The 25014-nt window shown below is 39.4% G+C and overlaps 1 protein-coding gene across 1 annotated transcript in view; it reads left to right on the forward strand.

The window, feature by feature from the left end:
* Positions 1-25014, forward strand: part of syne1a (spectrin repeat containing, nuclear envelope 1a) — a 207901-nt gene that overhangs the window by 153143 nt on the left and 29744 nt on the right. Inside the window, 29 exon segments of the mRNA XM_046836299.1 lie at positions 2506-2628; positions 2736-2918; positions 3951-4094; positions 5516-5713; positions 9816-9956; positions 11900-12022; positions 12105-12266; positions 12459-12659; positions 13190-13363; positions 13817-13913; positions 13916-14007; positions 15421-15552; positions 16379-16479; positions 16575-16728; positions 16836-16961; positions 18297-18449; positions 18530-18730; positions 19264-19365; positions 20281-20400; positions 20486-20686; positions 20796-20969; positions 21057-21188; positions 21286-21482; positions 22560-22692; positions 22780-22962; positions 23054-23203; positions 23590-23766; positions 24426-24581; positions 24744-24899. Of these exon segments, the coding sequence (XP_046692255.1) occupies positions 2506-2628; positions 2736-2918; positions 3951-4094; positions 5516-5713; positions 9816-9956; positions 11900-12022; positions 12105-12266; positions 12459-12659; positions 13190-13363; positions 13817-13913; positions 13916-14007; positions 15421-15552; positions 16379-16479; positions 16575-16728; positions 16836-16961; positions 18297-18449; positions 18530-18730; positions 19264-19365; positions 20281-20400; positions 20486-20686; positions 20796-20969; positions 21057-21188; positions 21286-21482; positions 22560-22692; positions 22780-22962; positions 23054-23203; positions 23590-23766; positions 24426-24581; positions 24744-24899 (4386 nt within the window).

The following is a 25014-nucleotide window of genomic DNA, read 5'->3' on the forward strand; positions in this document are numbered from 1 at the left end:
TCTGTTCACTTTATTTTTACAAAAGCAGAGGGTTTTGTTAGTGTATACAAATGAACGTAGACCCTTTACAGATTCGAATGATGTATTGCTCTTATCTTTACGATCAAAAAATTCATTTAAGGTTTTTTTTCGGCGTTACGAGGGGAAAAAAACACAAAACGCCCCGCTGCGTTTGTCGACCCCCAGAGGGTTTACTGATTAAGAATATTTATTATAGATTTTATATCTGATACAAGGAAGGACGTTGTGAATAAATGTATGTTGCGCTGAAGGTTTTAATTTCTCCTCTTTTATATTTAGTTATTTATTTATGTTTTTAGTCAAACAGAAACGCGCGCTAATAAAATTTAGTGCCGTTAAAATGCATTTGCGTTTTGAAAGCTCTAATTAGTATACTAATACAAAAACGAATTTCAAATGTTGTTACCTAATGAATGTATCCAGGCTGAAGATACACCATATAGAACACAAGCAGAGAAAAGATGATGATGATCATGATGATGATGATGATCAGGTGATCAAGAATGTCTGTGATCTCACTCATGTTTACATCACTGACTCCCTCTGTCTCATTCACGTAAACCCCAGACTTCTTACTGCCCTCTGACTGCTCATTGTGAGCTTCATAAACTAGTCTACATCTGTGGTGTGTGAGAGACAGGACTTTATACACCGGGGGATTAAAAAAGTCGCACAATGACAAAAAATCGGTTGATGAGCTGAAAATGGCACAGCGAGAAAAAAAAATATTAATCATGTCACCAAATTAATAGATTAAAATAAAGTAACGAGTCTGTTTTGAAAATGTAAGAAGTAGAAAGTACAGATATTTGTGTCTAAAAAATAAACACTGAAGTAAAATACTGATACCAGAAAAATCTACGTAAGTACAGTAACGAAGTATTTTTCCTTCGTAACTTCCCTCCTCTGATTCTTATTAATTAATGATTTTATTTTATTATTTTCTGTATGCGACCATTTATTGACATATTTATTTCTACATTCTATTTTGTTTATTTATTTATTTATTTATTAATTCTTAGATTTATTTGCTTTATTTTTATATTTCTGATTTATTTTAACATTTATTTAATCAATAATTTATATATTTCTGTTTTCCCACATTTGTTTATTTTCAGATAAATTCGATTACTTAAGTCTTTCCACACTTAGTTGCTTATTTTTTATATATATATATAATTTATTCATTCATTAATTCCTGTATGTTCACATTTATATAATAAATATATATAATATATTTCTACTTAAATATTAATATATTCATTTGTTGATTTATTAATTTCTGTATGTTTGCATTTATTTATTTACTAATTTATTTATTTTTCTTCTTCTGTAAGTTGTTTAATTCTAATAAAACTCTGCCCTCTAGTGGTAGTGTTTATACAGTGCATGTCACCTTCATGTTTTCTCCTCAGCCTCAGGTTTGGTCTTCAGTGTTCTGTGAGGATTAGAGCAAATGAAAGAGATTTTAATAAAACTACTCTTCTCTCAGTCACTTACATTACAAATCGCATCTCATATCAAAGTCAGGAAAAAGAACGAAAAGCTGGTGAAGGACTAACTGCTCCTAGCAGATCTGAACTAACAGTTATAATATATTTTTAATATTTAATATAATTTTATATATTAAACATTTATTTATAAATGTCTTAGTCCTGAGCTGTAACGTCCTCATCTAGAAACTGATTTTTGAGACACGTGCAGGATAATCGCCCCTTTTACACACGTCTGAGAGGAGTTTCCTGTTATTAAACACGTTTTAGAAATGTAGGTCAACGACGTGACTCGAATAGGAGCATGTTTCACTCTTTCCTTTTTTTAGATTGTTTCATCAGCCGTGACAGGGAGGATAAACCACTTCAGCTTTCATTAAAGCATTTTAACACACATCATCCGGCCAAAAGTATTAGGACACATGCCTTTTTCACCAATATGTGCTTCTTCCCCAAACTGTTACCACAAAGTTGGAGGCACACAATTGAAGACGTCTTTGGATGCTGTAGCTTTTGATGAAGTTCTCCCTTGAACTAGGAGACCCAAACCTGTTCCAGCATGATCCTGGAGCTCCTGCTGTAGATCCTATTTAACACCTTTGGGATGAATGTAAACGTGAAAAGAAATCAGATCAGCTCCTATTTATACTTAAACATCAAAAAAAAGATCTTGATACTAACAATATCTCAAGAAAAAGTATCATGACAAAATTTATCACAATAGCAATATTATATCATATCGCCAGAGCCCTAAGTGCTATTAATGCTGCTCTCTCAATAGACTTATAGACAATAGAGTTGGAACAGAGGCCATGAAAGCCTTTTTACAAGAGAATTTTTTATAAATATGACCCTGTATTGTATATTTACATTATAAATATATATATTTATATATATATTTGTATAAAAGGTTATCGATTCTTTGATCTAGACACTTTCTGATTCCCTGCATTTGAAATAAAATTGACAATGCTCTTCGCTCTCGTTCCAGGATCTGAGCAGGCTGGAGAGTGAGGTGAGGAGCCTCCACAGGTCCATAGAGCGAGTCCAGGAGACATTGGCTTCCCCTGAACTGGCTCGCCTCAGTCTCAGAGAACAGCTGCTCCAGAGACAGGTGAGGATATTCGAAAGACTGTTGCTGGAGTGTGTGTGTGTGTGTGTGTGTGTGTGTGAAATGCTGAGGCGCAAGAAATTCATCAAGATGTTCTGTATGTCGTGCAGCACCTGCTGACAGAAATGGAGGGCTTTAAGGTGCAGGTCCAGGCCGTGCAGAAGTGTATGAGCGCTCTGCATCTGCCCGAGGACACCATGGCCACGTTACCGCTGTGCGTCACTGCGCAGAGTCTACAGCAGGACAGCAGCCATCTCCAACACACCACGATACAGCAGTGTAACATTCTGCAGGTACACACAAACACACACACACACACACACACACACACACACTAACTGTATAGAAATCCATTACAGATGGTACTACTACCAAATGTCTCCAATGGTGGCAATACTTATGCATCACGGATGCTAAGATTCAGCGATTCGCATCAGTGTGTCGGATTTCAGAAAGTTGCCTTTTGTGTCAGGATGCCTCATTTTATTTTTTTTACATATTTAAATTGGTATTAAAACTATTTATATATAATTATTAGTAGATGCGCTACACTTTTATTGTGTCAAAACAAATCAAATTGTATTCGTCTCATACACATTCATCCAGAGCACGTACATGTAGTGAAGCGCTTCAGTCAAAAAGAAATGGAAATAAAATACTTTCTAATAAGTAAATACAATTTAATTAAAAGATAAAGTAGAAAAGTACAAAATATGAAGTATACAATAATAGTATACTGTATATAAAAAACTATAAAATATAAATACAAAATAAATCGTTGACAGATTTAAAGTTTCAACAAAGTCATTGTTATTGTTGTCATTGTATTTAGAAACTGACCGAGATTTAATATGTAGGTCGATTTATTGGCGCTAAACTTTTTTCTTGAGCGCGTTCTACGTGAATATGACGCATCGCAACACTACGGAGGCCGAGGCGTGTCCTGAGAGTCACATAGAATACAGATTAACATGGCAGAGGTAGAGCTGTGACTTCCTGCTCACAGAACAGGAAAAGAGCGTCTGGGTTTGTTTGCACTACAAAGGCGTGTGTGTGTGTGAAAGACATGAGTTAGAAGTTAGAAGGCACTTAAGTAAATTGATAATTTGCTTTCCACTGTGAATGAAATTGTATCGCTTCAAATCGCTTCGGTAGCTGCGGCCTCAGTTATGGAGATGCACTTTCCTATAATGCATGGCTCTTTATATAGAGTGATTAACAGGAGACTGTAACACAGAGCCAGGTGCTTTAGGTGTGTGTGTGTGTGTGTGTGTGTGTGTGTGTACGCTCAGTGGAGCTGATGATCTCTGTGCACGTGTTCCCAGGAGGCCGTGGTGCAGTACGAACAGTACGAACAGGAAGTGAAGAACCTCCAGAAGATGATCGAAGAAGCGCAAAGGGTTATTCAGGACCGACCCGTCGCCACCGGCAACATCCACGAGCTCCAGACGCAGATCCATCATCATGAGGTGAGCGATGAGAGCTCGGTTCTTCTACACAGCTCCCGTCATATCGGGGTACACATTCTTAGGACGGGAAAAAATTTATTTATTTATTATAGCTTACTTTTTTATTTAAAATTTTATTTATTTATTTATATAGGTTAAGGAAAAAAATTTTATATATATATATATATATATATATATATATATATATATATATATATATATATATATATATATTTTTTTTTTTTTTTTTTTTTATTATTATTATATTTTATTAGTTGAAAAAATATATTAAAAAATTATATTATATATATATATATATATATATATATATATATATATATATATATATATATATATATATATATATATATATATTTTGTTAAAATATAATAAAAAAAATCTAAATAAAAAAAAATTGGGGTTTTTCCAGCAGATCTGATTTAATATACATTTCTACTTATTGGCAATTTAATTTATTTATATTATTTATATAAATTATATTATTTACTAAAAACATTTTTCTACTAGTAACCCACTTAAATATACAAATATAAATAATAATAAATTGAAGACATTTATTAAACTGTAAATTCTGTTTAAAAAAAATAATCTCATACAATTTGTCTTTTTTTTGTGAAATAAATCAATAATTTTTTTAATTAATCTGACACTATGTTGCTATAGAGGGTGCATAAAACTTTTGGACTATATATTTGTTTGATATTGTTATAGATAATTATAGATTTATATATGAATATAAATCTTTATTTTCCCTGTTAAATGATGGCTGTAGTTCAACTCATCGTGTGTGTGTGTGTGTGTGTGTGTGTGTGTAAATGAAATCTGAGCTCTCCTCGCTTTTGCTTGTGTTGTTTGTGGTGAAGCTGCTCGTGATTGGTGCAGAGGAAGGAAGGAAATCACAGAGGACAGGCAGCTAAGCTCCTCCCCCTTCCCTTCTCTTACACTCTGAGGTCATTTCCTTTGCCGGCTGTTTCCTCTTTGTGTGAATGTGCATGTGTGGCTGTTTGGAGAGGAAGTCCTGCCTCATTCCCCACATTCTTCTCCCCCCTCACTTCTCCCTCCTCCTACATCTCTTTCCATTTTCTCCTTCGCCAGTTGGTTCAGAGCTGCGCCTTTCATGCAGACTTCTGCTCCAGGCCTTGGTAACTGTACCGCCCAGAGTGTGCTCTGATTGGTCAGGAATTCACAATCGAGCTTTTCTGGGTGGGTTTTTTTCCCTTCACTGCAAACAGCCGGAGAAGATAGCTAGAGAGACAGATAGAATGATAGAGAGAGATGAATCTGTTTAGCTCCTCTCCCTGTTCTCCAAGGCTTACCCTTGTGATTTAGCTTCATGCTGGTTTTGGATTCAAACCAGACCTTCTTTAGAGCTGAGAAGGCATCTAACAGGATATAATGTGGCGTTGTGCGTGATGTGACAGGAGCTGGCCCAGAAGATAAAAGGTTACCAGGAGCAGATCGCAGCCCTGAACACCAAGTGTAAGATGCTGACGGTGAAGGCCAAGCATGCCACCATGCTTCTAACGGTCAGCGAGGTCGGAGGGCTCTCAGACGGCCTGGAGGAGCTTGAGGAGGAGGAGATGACCAAACACCCCGCAACACACCCCTCGGTTGTTATGGTGAGTCAGTTACACACACACACACACACACACACACACACACACACACATGCCAGGATTGTTGCATGAGTTTCAGAATCAGATCTGTGCTCCTTTTCCGGACATGGTTTTCTCGTGGTAGGCAGAGGGGCTGTGATCTTGTTGATTTAATTTGATTATAGTGGTCATCCTGTCATTATCAAATAACATGGGATCCAGTGATCATTAAACACCTGAATATAGAAAATAAATCACTTTCCAACATGGTATAAATGTGTTTCAGTGCTGTTAAGTATGTTTTATAAAGTTATGAAGGAACGCTGAGATGCTGTAAGTCACACTGGCATATAACGAATACTGACATGATGCTTATGTACTGTATGTCATACTGACATACAACTAATACTTATATACACACGCCATAATTATTTATAACTTTTACTAAAATGTGTCTAAACATAGACCTTATTTCATGGATGTCAAAATGACGCAGCATACTTTCATATCTGACATGCAGCTCAGGCTTATGGATGTTATAATGACGGGTATCTTATACTTATGGAGGTCGTATTAACGTATCTCAGATTTAATGACGTAGCTCAGGCTTATGGATGTCATAATGACCTGTACCCTATATTTATGGATGTCATAATGACATGTACCTTATGCCTACAGATGCCATAATGTTATGAACCTTAAACTTATGTATGTCATAATGCCATGCAGCTCAGCGTTATAGATGTCACAATGACATGTAGCTTATACTTATGGATGTTATAATGACGGGTATCTTATACTTATGGAGGTCGTATTAACGTATCTCAGATTTAATGACGTAGCTCAGGCTTATGGATGTCATAATGACATGTACCTTATATTTATGGCTGTCATAATGATGTGTTCCTCAGCCATAATGACATCTACCTTGTACTTATAGATGTCATAATGACATGTACCTTATGCCTACAGATGCCATAATGTTATGAACTTTAAACTTATGTATGTCATAATGCGATGCAGCTCAGAGTTATGGATGTCACAATGACATGTAGCTTTTACTTATGGATGTAATAATGGCGTACATTATATTTGAAGCGGTCATAATGACATGTAGCTTGGACTTATAGATGTCATATGGATGGCATGATGTACCCTAAGATTTATAGATGCTATAAGGACCTGTACTAACGAATGCCTTAATATTATATACCTCAAACATATGGATGTCATAATGTCGTGTAACTTATATTTATGGAGGTCATCATAACATGTATCTTAGATTTATTGACATGTATCTCAGGCTTATGGCTGTCATAATGACATTTACCTTACACTACCAGATACCATAACGTTATATACCTCAAACTTATGGATGTCATAATGATCTGTAACTTATATTTATCATATATTTGTCATTATAACATGGTACTTAGATTTAATGACATGTATCTCAGGCTTATGGATGTCATAATGACATGTAGGTCAGACTTATGGATGTCATTATTACCTGTAATTTATATTTATGGATGTCATAATGACATGTAAGTCAGAATTATGGATGTCATAATGACCTGTAACTTATATTTATGGATGTCATAATGACACATAGGTCAGACTTATGGATGTCATAATGACATGCCCATATGCTTATGGCTGACATATACCTCATATTTAGGAGGTGATAATGACGTGTGCCTCATACTTATGACTATAATAATGACTTTAAACTTATGGGCGTCATAATAACACATACTATATGTTATATATGTTACAATGACTAAACTTTTATATCAACTTATTTATGCGAAGTGGGCGGAGCTTAAAACATTCTAAAAGAAAGGTTTAGAAAATGCGACAGAATCGTGTTTGTGGTGATTTAGCATGATATGACTCTAGATTAAAGATTAAGTTTATCACGTTGCAGTAAGTTTAGGACTGGAACATGACTGAGAGAACACACATCCACTTTATTCAGTATAGCATATTCTGCACAAATATTGCACTGTGGGTTAAATAAAAGAACATGGCGCATATTGACCTTTCTTAAAAATCAGCATTCATATTATTCCGCCTTCATTGTTCTCCTCCAGGCAAGATTCTTGCTCGTTCTTCTGTTCTCTAGTGGTTTAGGAAACTCTTGTGAGTCTTGTCCCGGGTGAACGATTGGCCAGCGGTTGCATCACTGAAAACAGAAAGTTCCAAAGTGGTTGTGCTGGTTGTGCTTTTTGCCCAACGCATTCCTTATGGCCCAGTGAAAGTGTAAGTGTGTGTGTGTGTGTGTGTGTGTGTGTGTGTGTGTGTGTGTGTGTGTGTGTGTGTTTAAGAGAGGCGGCTGCTTCTGCTGCTTGAGAAATGAACATTGTTAGCACAGAGGAGCTCATTTTAATCTAATAGCTCAAAGGTGAAACACTTTCCTCCAGTCTGAAGCCCTTTTGGGGCGAGCAATCAGGAAAGCTGTACTGGATCCAGACCTGGTCAGGGTTCCATGAGGGTTTGGTAGACCTTTTCTCATATGCAGAGGGTATCTGAGTGTCAGTTCTAGTACTTTCTTCTTTTTTTAGATGTCATAATTATACATAACTTATACTAATAAGTTTTAATGACACATACCATATAATTGTAGAAGACCAAATGTCACAATTATATACCATGTACTTATAGATCTCATAATGACATTTTTCTTATACATGTGGATGTCATAATGATTTATACCTTATACATTTGGACATAATAATGATATGTACCCTATACGAATTACCATCATAATGACATATACCTTGTACTTATGGATGTTCATAATGACATGCTGTATACATATGGATGTCAATGACATGTATCAAATACGTATGGACGTCATATTGACATCATATTCATATGAATGTCATGATTATATAATGACATATGGATGCCAAAATGAAATCCCTGTACAAATGAATGCCATAATGACATGTACCTTATACACATGGATGTCATAATTAAATGTACTTTATAAATATGGATGTCTTAATGACGTACATTATACACATGGAGGTCATAATGACATGTCCATATGTATAAGGTGTATATATCATTATTGCATCTATATGTATAAGAACGTCATTGTGACATGGCTTTATACATATGGATGCCATAATGACATGTTCTTATACATATGGATGTCATAATGATATTTGCCTTAAGCATATGGACGTTATAATGACACATTATACATATGGATGTTGTAATGACATTTATCTAATGCATATGGATATCATAATGACCTATTTTCTCATTATAAATATCATAATGACATGTGCCTATACCTTTCATATAGATGTCAAAGCCACATACTAAATACTTACTGGACAGTTTCCCTTTAGAACATAGTGAGGGTTTGTGGTGGATGGTGGGCCTTTTTCAGCTTTCTCATGAAGTAGTGACACTACCAGGCTTTGAGGGACCAGGTAATGATCTTGTGCAGGTGAACACCAGGTATCGCACCATGTCCTGCTGAAGTCAACAAGCATATCATATGTTTTATTCACATTCAGAAAGGTTTTTTTGTGGCTTTGCTCCAATCCGTTAAATCTGTACTTCCTCTCTATACCCTGACTCGTCACTCTTGATGATGAGTCCTATGATGTTTGTGATATGAGCTGTGTATTGCTACGCAGTCATGATTCAGCAGGATGGGAAGCTCTGGGGGCTTCAGTGCCCATTGCAGTGGTGCTGGAGGTGTTGATCCTGTTTTCACGAAGTCTAGGATCCAGCTGTAGACTTTCTACCCAAAAAAGGGTTATTACATTGTACACATAAGCAGTATACAATGTCATGTTGTAGTGCGTGTATAGTCTATTTACGGTCCATCTGTTTTCATTTTGCGGTGTGTGTGTGTGTAAGACGTGGCCAGTGAGTAGGTAGAAATATTTTCAGAATGATCCCGAGCCTGTAAAGAGTTTAGTCATGTCCTCTGGGCTTTAAATAAACGTGCACTGCGGTACTTTACCTGCCAACTTCCTTTCAGCTGCATCTCCAGCTTCTGTTGCCGATTCAAAAATTAACTCTCAACATCCCAAATCTCTCTCTCTCTTTTCTCTTCCCCGACTCTCTTTTTACAATCCCCTCCTCCTGTATGATGGGGTAGATGACTGCCGGCAGATGTCACACTCTCTTGTCTCCTGTAACGGAGGAGTCGGGTGAAGAGGGCACCAACAGCGAGGTCAACTCCCCTCCGGCCTGCAGATCCCCCTCACCGGGGCCTAACGCTGACGTCTCCCTGAACCAGGTACCTCCACTTTACCTTCCCCTGATCACCTCACTGACTCTGACTCACCTTAACCTTCTCAATTTCCAAAGATACAAAATTATTGGCACCCTCACAAACAACACATTTTTCTTCATTGTAATATCTAACAATTGACACTTTTAATGTTTTTTTTATTTTATTTTGTTCCATCAAACAATGAATTGGAATGGGTGTCTTCTCTAGGTAATATGTTTTGAAAGAAATAAAGGAGCTTAAAACTTGTATACTGAGACTTAAATAAGTAACTTATATAAAAAAATATATACATCCTATATATCCATGACACACAATGTGCCTCCTTGTCCTTCTCAAACTGCTCTATCAAACACATTCTTTCTTGTCACCGTCCCTGAGCTGTTTATTTTCATGAACCAGTTCACTGATAAAGGCCTCAGGAAGTCTGAATGTCTAAAATCACAGCCGTGTAATGAGTAACTGCTCGAGTGTAAAGGTGTTTTTTTGGACGTCATCATCCTCAATGCACCTGTGTGTTTACTGGCTGCCGTTTATATATAAATACGTACAGTGCCCTCCACTGATATGGGCACCCATAGTAAATATGAGAAAAATGATATGGACCCTATAGAAAACCTGCCGGGCAAGATTCTGTTTGAAGAAGATGGCCTCAGATTTATTTGCCACATGATTTTCCAACCTCGTTAGGCATGGTAGAAGGAGCTGCTCAGAGTTTGTGGCTGTACTTGACTAGATTCGAATGCGATTTTATTAATATTATCTGTGCCATTTGATGTTATAATAACCTCCTCTTTTCTGGGAAGATGCTTCACTCTACCTTTTTTGGAGTGCGCTTGTGCTCATTCAGCCACACGGTGTTAGTAAAGTCAGGTACTGATGTAGGTGTGGTGAGGAGGCATTTTGGTGGTCCAGTTCATCCCAAAGGTGTTCAATAGGTTTGAGGTCAGAACTCCATAGCAGGCCACACAAGGTCTTCCACCCCAACACATGCAAAGCATATCTTGATATCACCCAAATAAGGATGGTTCCCCTTTTTGAATCTGGTTCCTATCAAGGGAGTTTATCCTTGCCACAGTCGCCCCAGGCTTCATCATCAGGGATAAACGCACATCTTTCATTTTAATTCTTAAGTTCTGTAAAGCTGCTTTAAAAGTACTGCATAAAAGGGTGCAAATAATTTTGGCACACGTAGATTTAACAAAGTTTGAGCGCAGAGTATTTTGGGGGAAATTTTTTTAACAAAAGATTGAAAGGATAAGAGAGAATATAATACATTTTTTTCCCACAGGATTTTTACTCATATATACCAAAGGTGCCAAAATTAATGCAAGACACAGTGTTAACATTAAAACTGTCATTTAAACCTTTCGTTAAAATTCACAGGAAGTCCACGATAACACATTGTTGGACATGGTTGTGGTACACTATGTGGCCCAAAGTATTTGGACCTGTATGTTGTTCTTTTCCAAACTATTACCACAGAGTTGGAGACATACAATGTGCACAAAGCCAGCTCCATGAATATCTGCTTTCCATGGGTTGGAGTGAAAGATCTCCTGCTACAGATCTACAAAACTCTTTTGGAATGTATGTGAAAGCTGACTTAATTAATCTCCACATGCACACTCCAAAATCTAGTGGAACATCTTCCCCAAAGAGTGGAGGTTATTGGGGACTTAATGTGGTATGCTCAGGTGTCCACAAACTTTTGTCCAGATTTTCATGAATTAATGACCTTTAACTGAAGTGTAATCTTGTAGTCTTCTGGTATTTTGGTCTGCTGTGGTGACAAACTGTGTTGAAATGGTGACCAATGAAACCATATGCAGTTTGAGGTGCCAGAACTTTAGTATCTCATATAATCACAGCTTTAACTAGTATATAGATAAGCCCATTACAACTACAAGATTGTATGTGTTCCACATCTGACGCTTTCTTTCCCTTAGGTTTCAGGAAGGGCCCCGTTAAGTCGGGCCCCTCTGCAGGAGCTATATGATCAGACCCTGGAATCAGCCACCACGGCTAACCTGGACGACTTACAACGCTCATGGGAAACGCTGAAGAATGTGGTAAATAATTCCCGTCCCACTCGTATCGGCGTACATACTAGAATCCGGCACACTCCTCTAACACCTTTTCACTGACATGTAGATCAGCGAGAAACAGAAGAGTCTGTATGAGGCTTTGGAGAGGCAGCAGCACTACCAGGAGGCTTTGCAGTCTATCTCAACCAAGATGGAGTCCATTGAGGCCTCGCTCAACGAAGGGCTCGAACCTGGAAAGAGTCCCGAGAGCCAGATGGCAGCTCACCAGGTGGGGGGGGGTCACATTAGCTCCAAATTCTAATTATTTACTAGAAGAAAAAGAATGTACATGTGAAATCTCCTACAAGTCATAGTGAAACAGGAGTTCCTCAGGGTTCTATGCTAAAACCACTTATTTATAGGATTTATAGTATAGTTTGAGCTTTACGTTTTCAGAACACAAACATGTTTCCTTGATCAGGCTCTGATGGATGAGATACTGATGCTGCAGGATGAGATTGGCTCTCTGCAGGCGTGTTTCTCAGAGGAGCTCCAGTGGGATGAAGAGAGCCCCGAGCACGACGCCGGAGACCAGCTGGCACTGCACTCAACCCTCACCGTGCTGGGAGAACGCATGGCCACCATCCGCATGAAGGCCTCGGGCAAGCGCCAGCTCCTAGAGGTGAGACAGACAGTGGAGTTTTAGTTTGGGAAAACAGATTTTCTCAATCAGTCCTCATCTATTTGTTGTTTAAAAAAATCCTTTTGAACATAAAAAAAATTATTTTTGCAAATTTGATTAATAATTTCGCAGCAGTTCTCTCCTTAATCAATCAGTCAGTCAACCAATCAACCCATTAAACAATCAACCAACCAAGCAATCCATTAATTAATTAACCAAACAGTCAATTAATAAATTAACCAAACAATTTACCAACTAACCAATCAATCAATTAATCAACCAATCAGTTGGTCTGCCTGTCAATCAATCAACCAACTAACCAATCAAACAGTCAAGCAATCAATTAATCAACCAACCAACCAGTCAATCAATCAGTCAACCAAACAATCAATCAATTAATAATTAAAAGCTTTTTATTGTATTTAATTTTTAGGTTATTTTTATTTTTTTATTAATTGATTTGTTTTGAAACATGAACACTGAAGGTAGCTCCTGCTAATAAGCATCTCGTGTGGATATCCCCTGTACAGGAGCGGCTGAATGAGCAGCTGGAGGAGCAGAGACAGGAACAGGCCCTGCAGCGTTACCATAGTGAGGCAGAGGAACTCGATCTTTGGTTGCTCAGCACACGGGCGACGCTTAACTCCGCCCTCCAGCCTCATCCTGAGGATATGGACATGGAGGAGCAGCTGATCGACTGTCAGGTGAGCCGCAAACTTGTTCAAGCATGACAATGCCCCTGTGCATAATGCGAGCTTCATCAAAAATAGGCTGTACATGGTTTTGAGTGGAAGATCTCTTGCTATAAAGCTATTGATCACCTGATGAATGTGAGCGCTGACTGCACCCCAGGCTAACACTAACACTTTAACTTGTAGCTGAATAAATCTCACACAAATCTCCACACAATCTAGTGGAACATCTTACCAGAAGATTAGATTGGAAACTAAATGAGGAATGGGATGATCAAAAATCACATACCAATCTTACGGTCTAAACATGTAGCAGTGAGAATTCCTAATGCTGAGCAAGCAACTGTGCAAATATCTGTATTTGCATACTGAATCCTGATTGGCTGTCATGTTTTATGATGTCATACATTCTGAAATGTTTCTTAGGATTTATTCATGTTTCCTATCTCCCACTCTGCCGAACAGAACATGTTAATGGAGATCGAGCAGAAGGTGCTGTGTCTCTCTGAGCTGTCCGTACACAGCGAGAGCCTCCTGCTGGAGGGCAAGGCCGGAAGCGGGGAGATGCTGAGCAGCTCACGCTCAAACTGCACAGCCTCAAAGCCAGCCTTCTGGAGCTGCAGCGCATCCTGCAGGACAAACACACACACATCCAGGTGAGCATCTAATCATTTCAGCCGACACTGAAGGCTCCTTTCATTTAGTGTTAATCGCATCACAGAGCACCCTGTTTGACTCGGTCTCGCCTGATTGTGGGTAAACCGACCTCACACTTCCTGTGTCTCTGAAGCACCAAAAACATTGCGTGAGTTCAGTGCACTCTCACAGCAGTTCTCCTGCATCATACCGAAACCTTTTTTGGTCTCATCAGTGAGCGCTTTGTTCAGAGAGCAGCCAAGTGTGGTATTCTTTTTTTTTTCATGGTTTCGCCAGTTATGCTCAGCACAGGTGCTGTGGTGTTTACTTTGGTGGCTGTTCTTGCTTCAATGTGGTTGTTTAGGACTAATACAACACCACCAAATGAGTTGAAATCCATTAAAACAGACTTCAGTTGAAATAAACAACCATCCCAACTAGGCACAGTTGTGATCTCTGTGAATTTAAACATGGCATGGGTGATTTGAATTGAGTATATTTAAGAATTATAAGAAAATTGTAAAAAAATAACTTTAAAAGACACCACAGAAGTTGAGTTTACAGGAAAACCAGTGGTCTGAGGCTATACTGGGCAACAAAACTGGACATCTGAAGAGAAGAAACACATCATCTAGATGTTGGATAAATCTTAGTGTCTGACATAGCGTGCATTTGGGAGAAATTTGGTAGCAGTAGCATGAACCCAGTGTAGCCTCACAACAGTGCAGGCTGGTGGGGGTTGGTGTAATGATACGAGGAATGAGTTATCGAGTTGAGTGTTTTTTGTTTCATCCCACCACCATAATGATGTTTTTGGAGCTGTATATAAAATTTAATTAAAATATACACGGATCAGCCATAACATTATGAACACCTGTTGGTCCCCTTTTTGCCGCCAAAACACTCCTAAACCGTTGAGCATTAACAGCTTTAACTTCTTCAGCAGTTTGAGCTACAGGTCGTCTGTTGGATCGGACCACACGGACCAGCTCCTCACGTGCATCAATGACCCTCGGCCGCCTACGACCCTGTCACCGGTTTACCACTGTTCCTTCCTTGGAGCACTTTTGATAGATACTGACCACTGCAGACCAGGAACATCCTACAAGAGCTGCAGTTTTGGAGACGCTCAGACCCAGACGTCTAGACGTCTCAATTTGTCAAACTCCCTCAAATGCTTACGCTCGCCCATTTTTCCTGATTCTAACATCGACTTTGAGGACAAAATGTTCACTTGCTGCCTAATGAATAAATCCACCCACTAACAGGTGCCATGATGAAGAAATTAGCAGTGATAATCAATTTAAACGTAGATCTTTACAGCACTTTTGATTTGATAAGACTACTATTTCATTGAACCATGGGGGACCTGTTAGCTTAGACGGTTTGGTTTTTGATGAACATGTGATTATATATATATTTTTTTTACTCAGGGATCTTTAATGACGCAGGAGGAGAGTGAGTCGGACTCAACGTTGACTCAGAGCCCCAGCGTATTGGACTGGCTCAATCAGGCTCGGTCCACACGCAGCCAGCAGCACCAGGACACGATGCAGAGACAACGGGTACAAACTTTTTAAACTCGCGTATATTCAAAACATTATATCTTGGGTAAGATTTCAACCAATCACAGGGCTAGAAACACCTATTTATTAAATCAGGGATGTCAAACTATCACATAAGGGGTCAAAATCTTAAACATAGTATGCAGGCTATATTGTTTATTAAGATTGAACATTTTTGGCTGTGGCTTTTGGAACCCTTTTCTGTTGTGATTGTAGTCTGCCTTTTAATTCTTGGACAATTTGATGTTTATATATATTTTCCATACTGAGCGTCATATTTGGTGTCAAAATGTCGATGTATATTGTGCTCCTTCACCACAGACGCTGCCTCATAACACTACATACACACCCGTTCGTCCCCTCGAAGCACAAACACATATTCGCTTTCCCATCTAAATTAAATTCAATTGCCTTCCTTCCGCGTCAACTTTTCTCTTCTTAAACATTTTAGAATTGATTTTAGATATTTCTAATCTCCGCTTCTTAAAAAACGGCTGTGAAACTCTGAGGTAGAAACACTGCCCTCTAGCAGCGGGACGCCACTTTGCGGGTCAATAAATCGAAGTGCATTGTGGGAGATCTAGTTTATGGGCAGTGTGTGACCATATTTGAGACAGTTGTGCAATTTTGAAGCTCAATCCATCTGAGTTTGACACCTGTGCATTAAGGTCTCTTTAACCGCTAGTCCAAAGCTACCCTAGTAAGTGTAGCGTGTGTGCTAACTCAATAATGAGGTCCATGCAAAACAGAGTGGAGAGCTGTCAATCATTCTGATTAGAATATTAGGCCACACCCACTCGTCCTGATTTATCAATGTGCTGTGTAGGAATTAGAGGCGCAACTGGAGGAGCAGAGGAAGCTGATGCAATCTGTTGCTGACCGGGGGGAGGAGCTTCTCTCACAGCAAACCACGCCCAATGGAGAGAGGTGTGTCCTCCTGATGGGCGTCTTGCCCTCAAAATCCATCCTAATTTTCCATAAATAGCAACCTCACTCATGCTTTCCCTTTATTTCTGTCGCAGTGCCGGCGATCTGCAGGACGTGACGGATGCGGTCGAGAGCGTGAACGTGACAGAACAGGATTGTATGAGGATAAAGTGGGAGAATCTGAGTAAAGACCTGAACACCAAGATGCAGCTTTTATTAAACACCATGCAGGAGGAACAGCTCAGCCTGGTACACAACTAATCCATCTGCATGATAAAAACCTCGCCCCCTTGTCCACACAAGGGAACGTATTTATATATATATTTTTTTGTTTGTTTTTTGTTTTAATGTTGTAGGTGTATCCGCGATCTCGAGTATCCAGCCCAGGAAGTCTGTTCAGGGGGGATCAGCTGACACCAGATGTTTTTCCCCCCAGTGCTTTATTTGAGACTTTTAACCATAAACTGGAGGAACTAGCTGAGGTATTGATATTCTTTGTGAAACATCGTTAAAAACCAAAATCACATTAAGATTATGGATGTTTGAAAATAGGCCCTAGTCTAACTTTTTATATACATAAATATAATGTGTACATTTTGTATTATTTAATATTTTTCTACAATAATTTATTTAATTTTATTTAACTACTTGTCTGATTCTGTTGATTTTTCATGATGTTTGGCATGGAAACAAAATCAGATACAAAACGATGTTAAAATTAGAGGTAGAATTGTGAGAAAGGTCCAACTTTTTATTCAAATTCTTGTCTGGTTTTATTGATTATTGATTGATTTGCATGGAAGCATCATAAACAACAAAATCAGAATAAGACTAGAAATAAAAGCGTGAAAATGTCGCTAGTTTACTTTTTTAAACACATTTTGTAAGGTGTTTTTTTGTTGTTGTTGTTCTTCATGGAGGCATCATCAGAAACAAAATCAGTTTAATACTAGCGAGTAAAAAGGTCCCTAGTATAACTTTTTATATACATTATTACATTATATTAATTTTATATATACAAAATCAGTTTAGGATTAGTGAGGGAAGAGCAAAAAAAGGTCCATAGTCAAATTTTCAAATCAACTTTTTTGTTCATATTTTCTGCTGGTTTTGGGTGTATTCTTTATTGTTCTGCATGGAAAAATCACAAACAAAACCACAATATACACAATAAGCCAAAAAAACAGAGGAAATGCACCATTTTAAGGGAAAAAAGGGTAAATTTGTATTTGATGGCCTCGACACAAAAAAAGTTGGGATGGTGCAAGTCTGAATAAAATTAAGCATTAGAAAAACATTTTGCGACTAATAAGGTTAATTAAAAACAGGTCAGTAATGTGATTGGTTATAAATACTGTATGTTATGGAGGCAGAGTCTCTCAGAAGTAAAGATGTGAAGCATTTGATATGTTTTCTATGTTTGGTTGTGAATAGGATATGGATTTATGAGATTGCCAAAACATTTTTGATATTTATTTATAAATGTTTATTTATTTAAAATACATTTTATATGGCATTTTTTGAAACTAGAAATGGCAGAGAAAATGTATTTTAAATAAATACAAAAAAAATAAATAAATAAATAAATATTTATCAAAAATATTTTGCAAATTCTTTTTGCTTTTGTGTGCTTTTTTTATTGTTCTGCATAGAAGGGTGTTTTTTACCTTCTCTAGTTTTAATGTCATAAAAAATGTAATGTAAAAATGTAAGACTAATAATGAAAGCGTTTCAAAAAGTAAATACATTTTTGCCTTATCAGCTTTTTTTTAATGTTTTATTAAATGCCTAGTTTTCTGTCCTGTGGTTCCTCAAAGCAGGTTGAGGTTAAACACGATCACACTCGGGAGAGGACTCTGTACGAGGCAGTGTGTTCAGCCTCCGCCTGGCTTGACGGTGCAGAGAACAGTTTGCTCTCTGGCCCTGTGCTGCTGTCTGATGACTCGGAGGTTCAGCTGCATCATTTGGAGGTACGCTACTGTTACCAATTTAGAAAAAATAAAACATTAAGAGCGATGTTGCAGATGAACCGAGAGCTTCTCTGGTGCAGGGTCTGAATAAGGAGGTAAAGAATGTCAGCGAGGAGGTGTGTAAGTGTCGGGATGTGCTGGAGGGATGTGATGGAGGAGGTGATAACCTGGTTGAGGAGGTGATGGATGGACTGGATGAGAGATTGAGACTGATGGATTTGCTGCTGGAGCAGAGATGTGATGGCATTAGAGACAGGCTGCAGGAGCATACCACTTTTCAGGTGCGTATGGGTGTTTAGGCCATTTTTTCATTTAAAATTATTTCAGTCAAGCACACTATAGAAACAACTCAACCAGGCAGTGTTGTGGTGTCATAAAATACAGGAGCCAATGAAAATCCAGTATGCAAATACAAGTACTTTGAGCAGAAGATGTTGCACTAAATTCTTTGTGGAGATTCAGACACAATGGTGTTAGTAAAATCAGGTAGTGATGTAAGTAAGGTGAGGAGGCCTGAGGTGCAGTCAGCATTTCAATTCATCTCTAAGGTGTTCGATAGGGTTCAATAGCAGGAGATCTTCCACTCCGAACAATGTAAAGCAGATCTTCCTGGATCTGTCATGCTGGATTTTCATACAGGTTTGTGTCTCCTAGTTCAAGTGAAGGGTAAATGTCATGTCACAGCATCCGGAGACGTTGCGTACAATTGTGCGTCTCCAGGTGTGTGGCAACAGTTTTGCTGAAGAACCACGTGCGGGTGGGAAAAGTCGGGTGTCCCAATACTTTTGATCTAATACAGTGCGTCTTCTTTTAGGCTGAACTGCGGCAGTTATTCGAAGCGATGAGCGGATCGAAGCATCAGCTGCTGCAGAAGATGTGTGGTGCTGCAGATCGTCCGGCTTCCAAACAGCTGGAGGTGCGACTCAGACAACAGCTCACACACCACCATGGCGTCGATTCATCCGGGGAAAACATTTCATATGCATTCCATTAAGTGTCCATAAGCACTGGAAAAATCACATTTAGGTCATTTAACATCCATAAAATGAACAACTGCTTAAAAAAAAGAAATCGAAAGGGGAAAAAGGATTAGCTTGGATCATAACCAAACACTTCACCGATGTTTTGTGTATTTATTTAGTTATTTATTTATTTATTTTGTACTTTATTTATCTACGTTTATACGTTTTATCACCTTCAAAATAGTCCCACAGTAATACAGAGCTCACAATGTTCTTCTAGAACGTGTCCTAGATGTTTTCTTTTCGAAGCGTGTCAATCACCTGCGATTTGCGCCGGATCACCATAAAAAAACGTGACCTTTTGAGCTGCGAAGTCCACAGGGAGCCAAATCTGGCCAGTAGAGTGGGTGCAGATGTGAGATCCTGTTGTTTCCGGCGAGACACTCACGTGTGAGGACAGGGTGCTTTAACTCGCTGTCCATGATGAAATGGCAGACGTGGCCAGAACAGCACCAGTCCCACAGCTCCCGCAGTACTGACTGAAGGTCGGTGCTCCCTGTGACTGTGTGTGCAGCCCTGTGCTGCCATCTGCTGGCGTGTTACAAAACTAGACTCGAAACTTTTTGATACCAACCCGTACTTCTAGCTGCAACACATTTATATATTACATGCTATTGATGATAGATAGATAGATAGATAGATAGATAGATAGATAGATAGATAGATAGATAGATAGATAGATAGATAGATAGATAGATAGATAGATAGAGCTCATTTACAGAGATTTGTTTGGCAGACTTTATCTCACAAGCTACGTGTGTGTGTGTGTGTGTGTGTGTGTGTGTGTGTGTGTGTGTGTGTATATACAGACTCTGGCAGAAGCAGAGGACAGTTTGAGGGAGTTTGAGCAAAAAGTGTGTGAGATAAGGACTAAAGGAGAAACCCTGCAGTCAGACCCAGTGACCACACAAGAGCTGCTAAAACTCCAGGTACAGAGTCGACTCTCTCTTCCTGCATCCCATAACGCCATCAAAATACACAAATATATGATAATGATTGACTGTGTGTGTGCAGGATGTGTATGAGGAGCTGGTGGAGATGGTGGGCTCAAGGCGGAGTGGCCTGAACCAGACGCTGGTGTTGAAGGCACAGTATGAGAAAGCTTTGCAGGACCTGCAGGAGCTCGTGGACACGGCTCAAGACAAAATGGCCGCCGATCAGAAGATGACTGTCGGATGTGTGCTCGAGGTTCAGATTCTTCTGGACAAGCACAAGGTGTGCATCAGGTGTACTTGTGGGCATGCTCTTGGTGATTAAATTCATGCATGTGTTCACAATTACATTTTGTGTGTGTGTGTGTGTGTGTGTGTGTGTGTGTGTGTAGGAGTTTTTTCAGGGTCTGGAAGCCCACATGGTGCTGACGCAGGCCTTTTTTAGGCAGGTCAGTGGGGTGATGGTGCAGAGAGAAGCTCAGGTCCTGGAGCAGACCGTCTCTCAGGCTCACACTGTTCTCAAGCAGGCTCATAGGAGAGGCGTGGAGCTGGAGGGCATCCTGGAGGTGTGTGTGGGTTGAGAATTTATAAGCAATTCTGTTGCTTTTACGTTTTTGGTTGAACAGTGATTTGATGTTGGTGTCGTGGTTCAGGAGTGGAGCAGGTTTGTTGGAGATTACCAGGCTTTGTATAAGCAGTTGGAGGTGGTGGAGAGCAGCATTCCAGCCATGGGGCTGGTGGAGGAGACTGAGGAGAGACTGAGTGAGAGAATTGCGCTCTATCAGGTACCTGCACACACACAGGAAGTCTAACATATGGTTTAGTCTCCAATCTGTGTACTCAATTGTACTCTGAACACACTCTGTCCATGACCTACTGCAGTGTCTGAAGAGTACTCTGGTGGAGCACCAGCAGCAGCTCTATCAGGTTCTGGAGGATGGGAAGAGACTGTTACTGAGTGTGTGCTGCTCGGAGCTCGAGGCTCAGCTCACTCAGCTTGGAGAACATTGGCTCAGCAGCACCACTAAAATCAGCAGAGAGCTCCAGCGCCTCGACTCCACGCTCAAACACTGGACCAGGTCCTACCATTTAACTCTTTACTGTAACTCTTTACACCTTTACTCTTTTTCTTCACAGTTACTTTACTTTTCACAGTTACTCTTTACTTTCCCTCTACTCTTTACTGTTACGCTTTACAGTTACTCTACTCGTTACACCTTTACTGTTACTCATTACACCTTTACTGTTACTCATCACTTTCCCTCTACTCTTTACAGTTACTCCTTACTGTAACTCTTTACACCTTTACTCTTTTTCTTCATAGTTACTCTTCACTTTCTCTCTACTCTTTACTGTTACGCTTTACAGTTACTCTACTCGTTACATCTTTACTGTTACTCTTTACACCTTTACTGTTGCTCTTCACTTTCCCTCTACTCTTTACTGTTACTCATTACTGTAACTCTTTACACCTTTACTCTCTTTCTTCACAGTTACTTTACTTTTCACAGTTACTCTTTACTGTTACTCTACTCTTTACTGTTACTCTTTACTGTTACTCTACTCTTTACAGTTACTCTTTACTGTTGCTCTTTACACCTGTACAGTTACTCTTCACTTTCCCTCTACTCTTTACTGTTACGCTTTACAGTTACTCTACTCTTTACACCTTTACTGTTACTCTTTACATCTTTACTGTTACTCTTTACTGTTTCTCTTCACTTTCCCTCTGCTCTTTACTGTTACACTTTACTGTTACTCTACTCTTTACACCTTTACTGTTACTCTTTACACCTTTACTGTTACTCTTCACCTTTCCTCTACTCTTTACTCTTACTCTACTCTTTACAGTTACTCTTTACTGTTACTCTTTACATCTTTACTGTTACTCTTTACACTTACTCTACTCTTTACTCTACATTTTACTGTTACTCTTACACCTCTACTCTACTCTTTAGACCTTTAAACTTGAGTTAATTTACTCTATACTTTTACTCTAATGTTACTCTGTACACCATTACTTTACTCTTTACATATTTGTTGAATTTACTCTCTATGTACTCTTCACATATTTGTTTGCATCTTTCTTTTCAGCTTTCCTTTTTTCTACTTTATCTTACCTTACTGGCGTCTCTCTGCCGTACGTCTCTCCGTAGGTATCAGAGTGACTCGGCAGAACTGGGTCAGTGGTTGTCCTCGGCTCTGGACAGGTTGGAGTTCTGGAGCATGCAGTCTGTTACTGTTCCTCAGGAGCTGGAGACGGTCCGAGACGACCTGCACGCTTTCCTGGTACAGACATCCTCAGAGACGTCTAAGCACTGCAGATATTTTGTGCTTTGTTTGTGTGTATTCAGCTGTTCACTGATCTGTCTTCAGGAGTTCTCTAAAGAAGTGGACGCTAAATCGTCCCTGCGCTCGTCTGTCCTGAGCCGTGGGAACCAGCTGCTGAGGCTGAAGAAGGTAGACACTGCGGCACTGCGGACTCACCTGGGTCACGTGGAGGTGCAGTGGGCGGAGCTTCTCACACGCATCCCTGTGGTGCAGGAGAAACTCCATCAGGTGAAACAAATAAAACACAGATAGGTTTATTATATTTATTTATTTATTTTTTAATTATTATTATCATCATTGTATTGTTTGTACACTACAGCTGCAGATGGAGAAACTGGCGTCCCGTCACGCCATCACCGAGCTGATGAGCTGGATTTCCCTCATGGAGAACATCATCCAGGAGGACCAGAACAAGATCGTGGAGGCAGTGGGCTCAGACGAGGTGCAGGCCTACATCCAAAAATACAAGGTACCTTAGGAAATAGTGAAGGCACTCCACCCAGAAGTGCTTCATGGGGCTTAAAATTCAAATCAATTAAATTTTTTGCCTCACTTAAAAAATTTTTTTTCTTACTTTTTTATTCTTCTGCTATTTGTTCCTTGTGTATTTTGTTTGTTTGTTTTATTTGAATTTTTTTGTATTTATTTTGCTTGTTATTTTAAACTTAAATTTTTTCTCTTTGTTTTGACATTTTTGACATTTTTATTGTTATTATTGTTGTTGTTGTTGTTATTGTTATTATCATTAGGAAAAGTGTTAGAAATGCAGTTTATCAGTGTCTGTGTTATTTCTATAATCTGCCGGTCCAGAGCACATTACAGTGAGCTCCTTGTTCTCTCGCCTCGTCTCGGCAGGGTTTCGGGATCGATCTCTCCTGTAAGCAGCTGACGGTGGACTTTGTGAATCAGTCGGTGCTGCAGATCAGCAGTCAGGACGTGGAGGGGAAACGCAGCGATAAGACCGACTTTGCCGAGCATCTGGGAGCCATGAACCGACGCTGGCAGATTCTGCAGGGCCTCATCACTGAGAAGGTCAGGCACTGTGTATAAATCTATGGGCAAAGTATTGGGACTACCTGCCTTTTCAGCCATATCTGGTTCTTCCCGTAATTGTAACCACAAAGTTTGAGGAACGCAGTTGTATCGGACGTCTTTGGGTCCGGTAGCACGACATTTTCCCTTTACTTGAGCTGAGAAACCCATAACCTGTTCCAGCATGATGATGCCCCTGTGCACAAAGCCAGCTGCATGAAGGTCTGATTTCCATGCGTTGGAGTGGAAGATCTCTAGATCTTTTGGGATGAATGTGATTGCTGAAAGCACCCCAGGCCTCCTTACCTTCTCACCTATACATCAGTACCATCAGTTTACACTGCACAATCTAGTGGAACATCTACCCAGAAGAGTGAAGGTTATTATAACACCAAACAGGGACTATGGTCAGGCGTCCACAAACTTTTGTCCATGTAGTATATATAAGGTGTAGAAAATGCTGATCGTATTATTTGCAATATGATTCTCTTTTATAAAACTGAAGGTGAAGGGCCTTACTCAGGGGCCCAGCAGTGGTGGGTCCCAATCAGAAGATAAATTCATCAGAAGATACATTTCATGCAAAAGTGTACATAATTTGCTTTTCTTGGAGCCTTGTGTGAAACGTTTTTTTGTGACGTCTTCTCGCTCTGTTTCAGATCACGTTCTTGGAAAGTTTACTGGCGAGCTGGTTGGAGTATGAAAGTGGAGTCCAGACCCTTAAGACCTGGATCAGCGCTCAGGAGGAGAAACTAAAGAAAAAACCCAGGATTGAGGACGTGGGCTCGGTGCAGAACCTGCTGAAAGACTGCCAGGTTATCAGATACTTTTATAAACAGATACAATGTATACAGATTAAATAGTTTTAATAATAATAATAATAATAATAAAATAAATACAAGCTACAAGTGTATGACCTCGTTCAGGATCAGTGTAGATGTCTTAAGACTTTTGGATTTTTATGTGTTTTTATCCAGGAGCTGGAGCAGTTGGTGAAAGAGAAAGAGAAGGACCTGGAAAAAGTGGAGGAAAAAGGATGCTCGCTCATCCAGGGCAAGAAAGGAGACGCCTCCACGGTCGTCATGGAAACGCTTAAAGGGCTAAACCAAGCTTGGACCAACCTGGACCAAACGGTGAGATCAGGATAAAGGAGAGATATTTGAATGTAGACAGACAGACAGACAGACAGACAAGTGGGTAGGTAGGCAGGCATATATATATTTTTATATATAGACAGACAGACAGACA

The sequence above is a fragment of the Silurus meridionalis genome, chromosome 23 (assembly GCF_014805685.1).
Source record: "Silurus meridionalis isolate SWU-2019-XX chromosome 23, ASM1480568v1, whole genome shotgun sequence".
Taxonomy (NCBI): Eukaryota; Metazoa; Chordata; class Actinopteri; order Siluriformes; family Siluridae; genus Silurus; species Silurus meridionalis.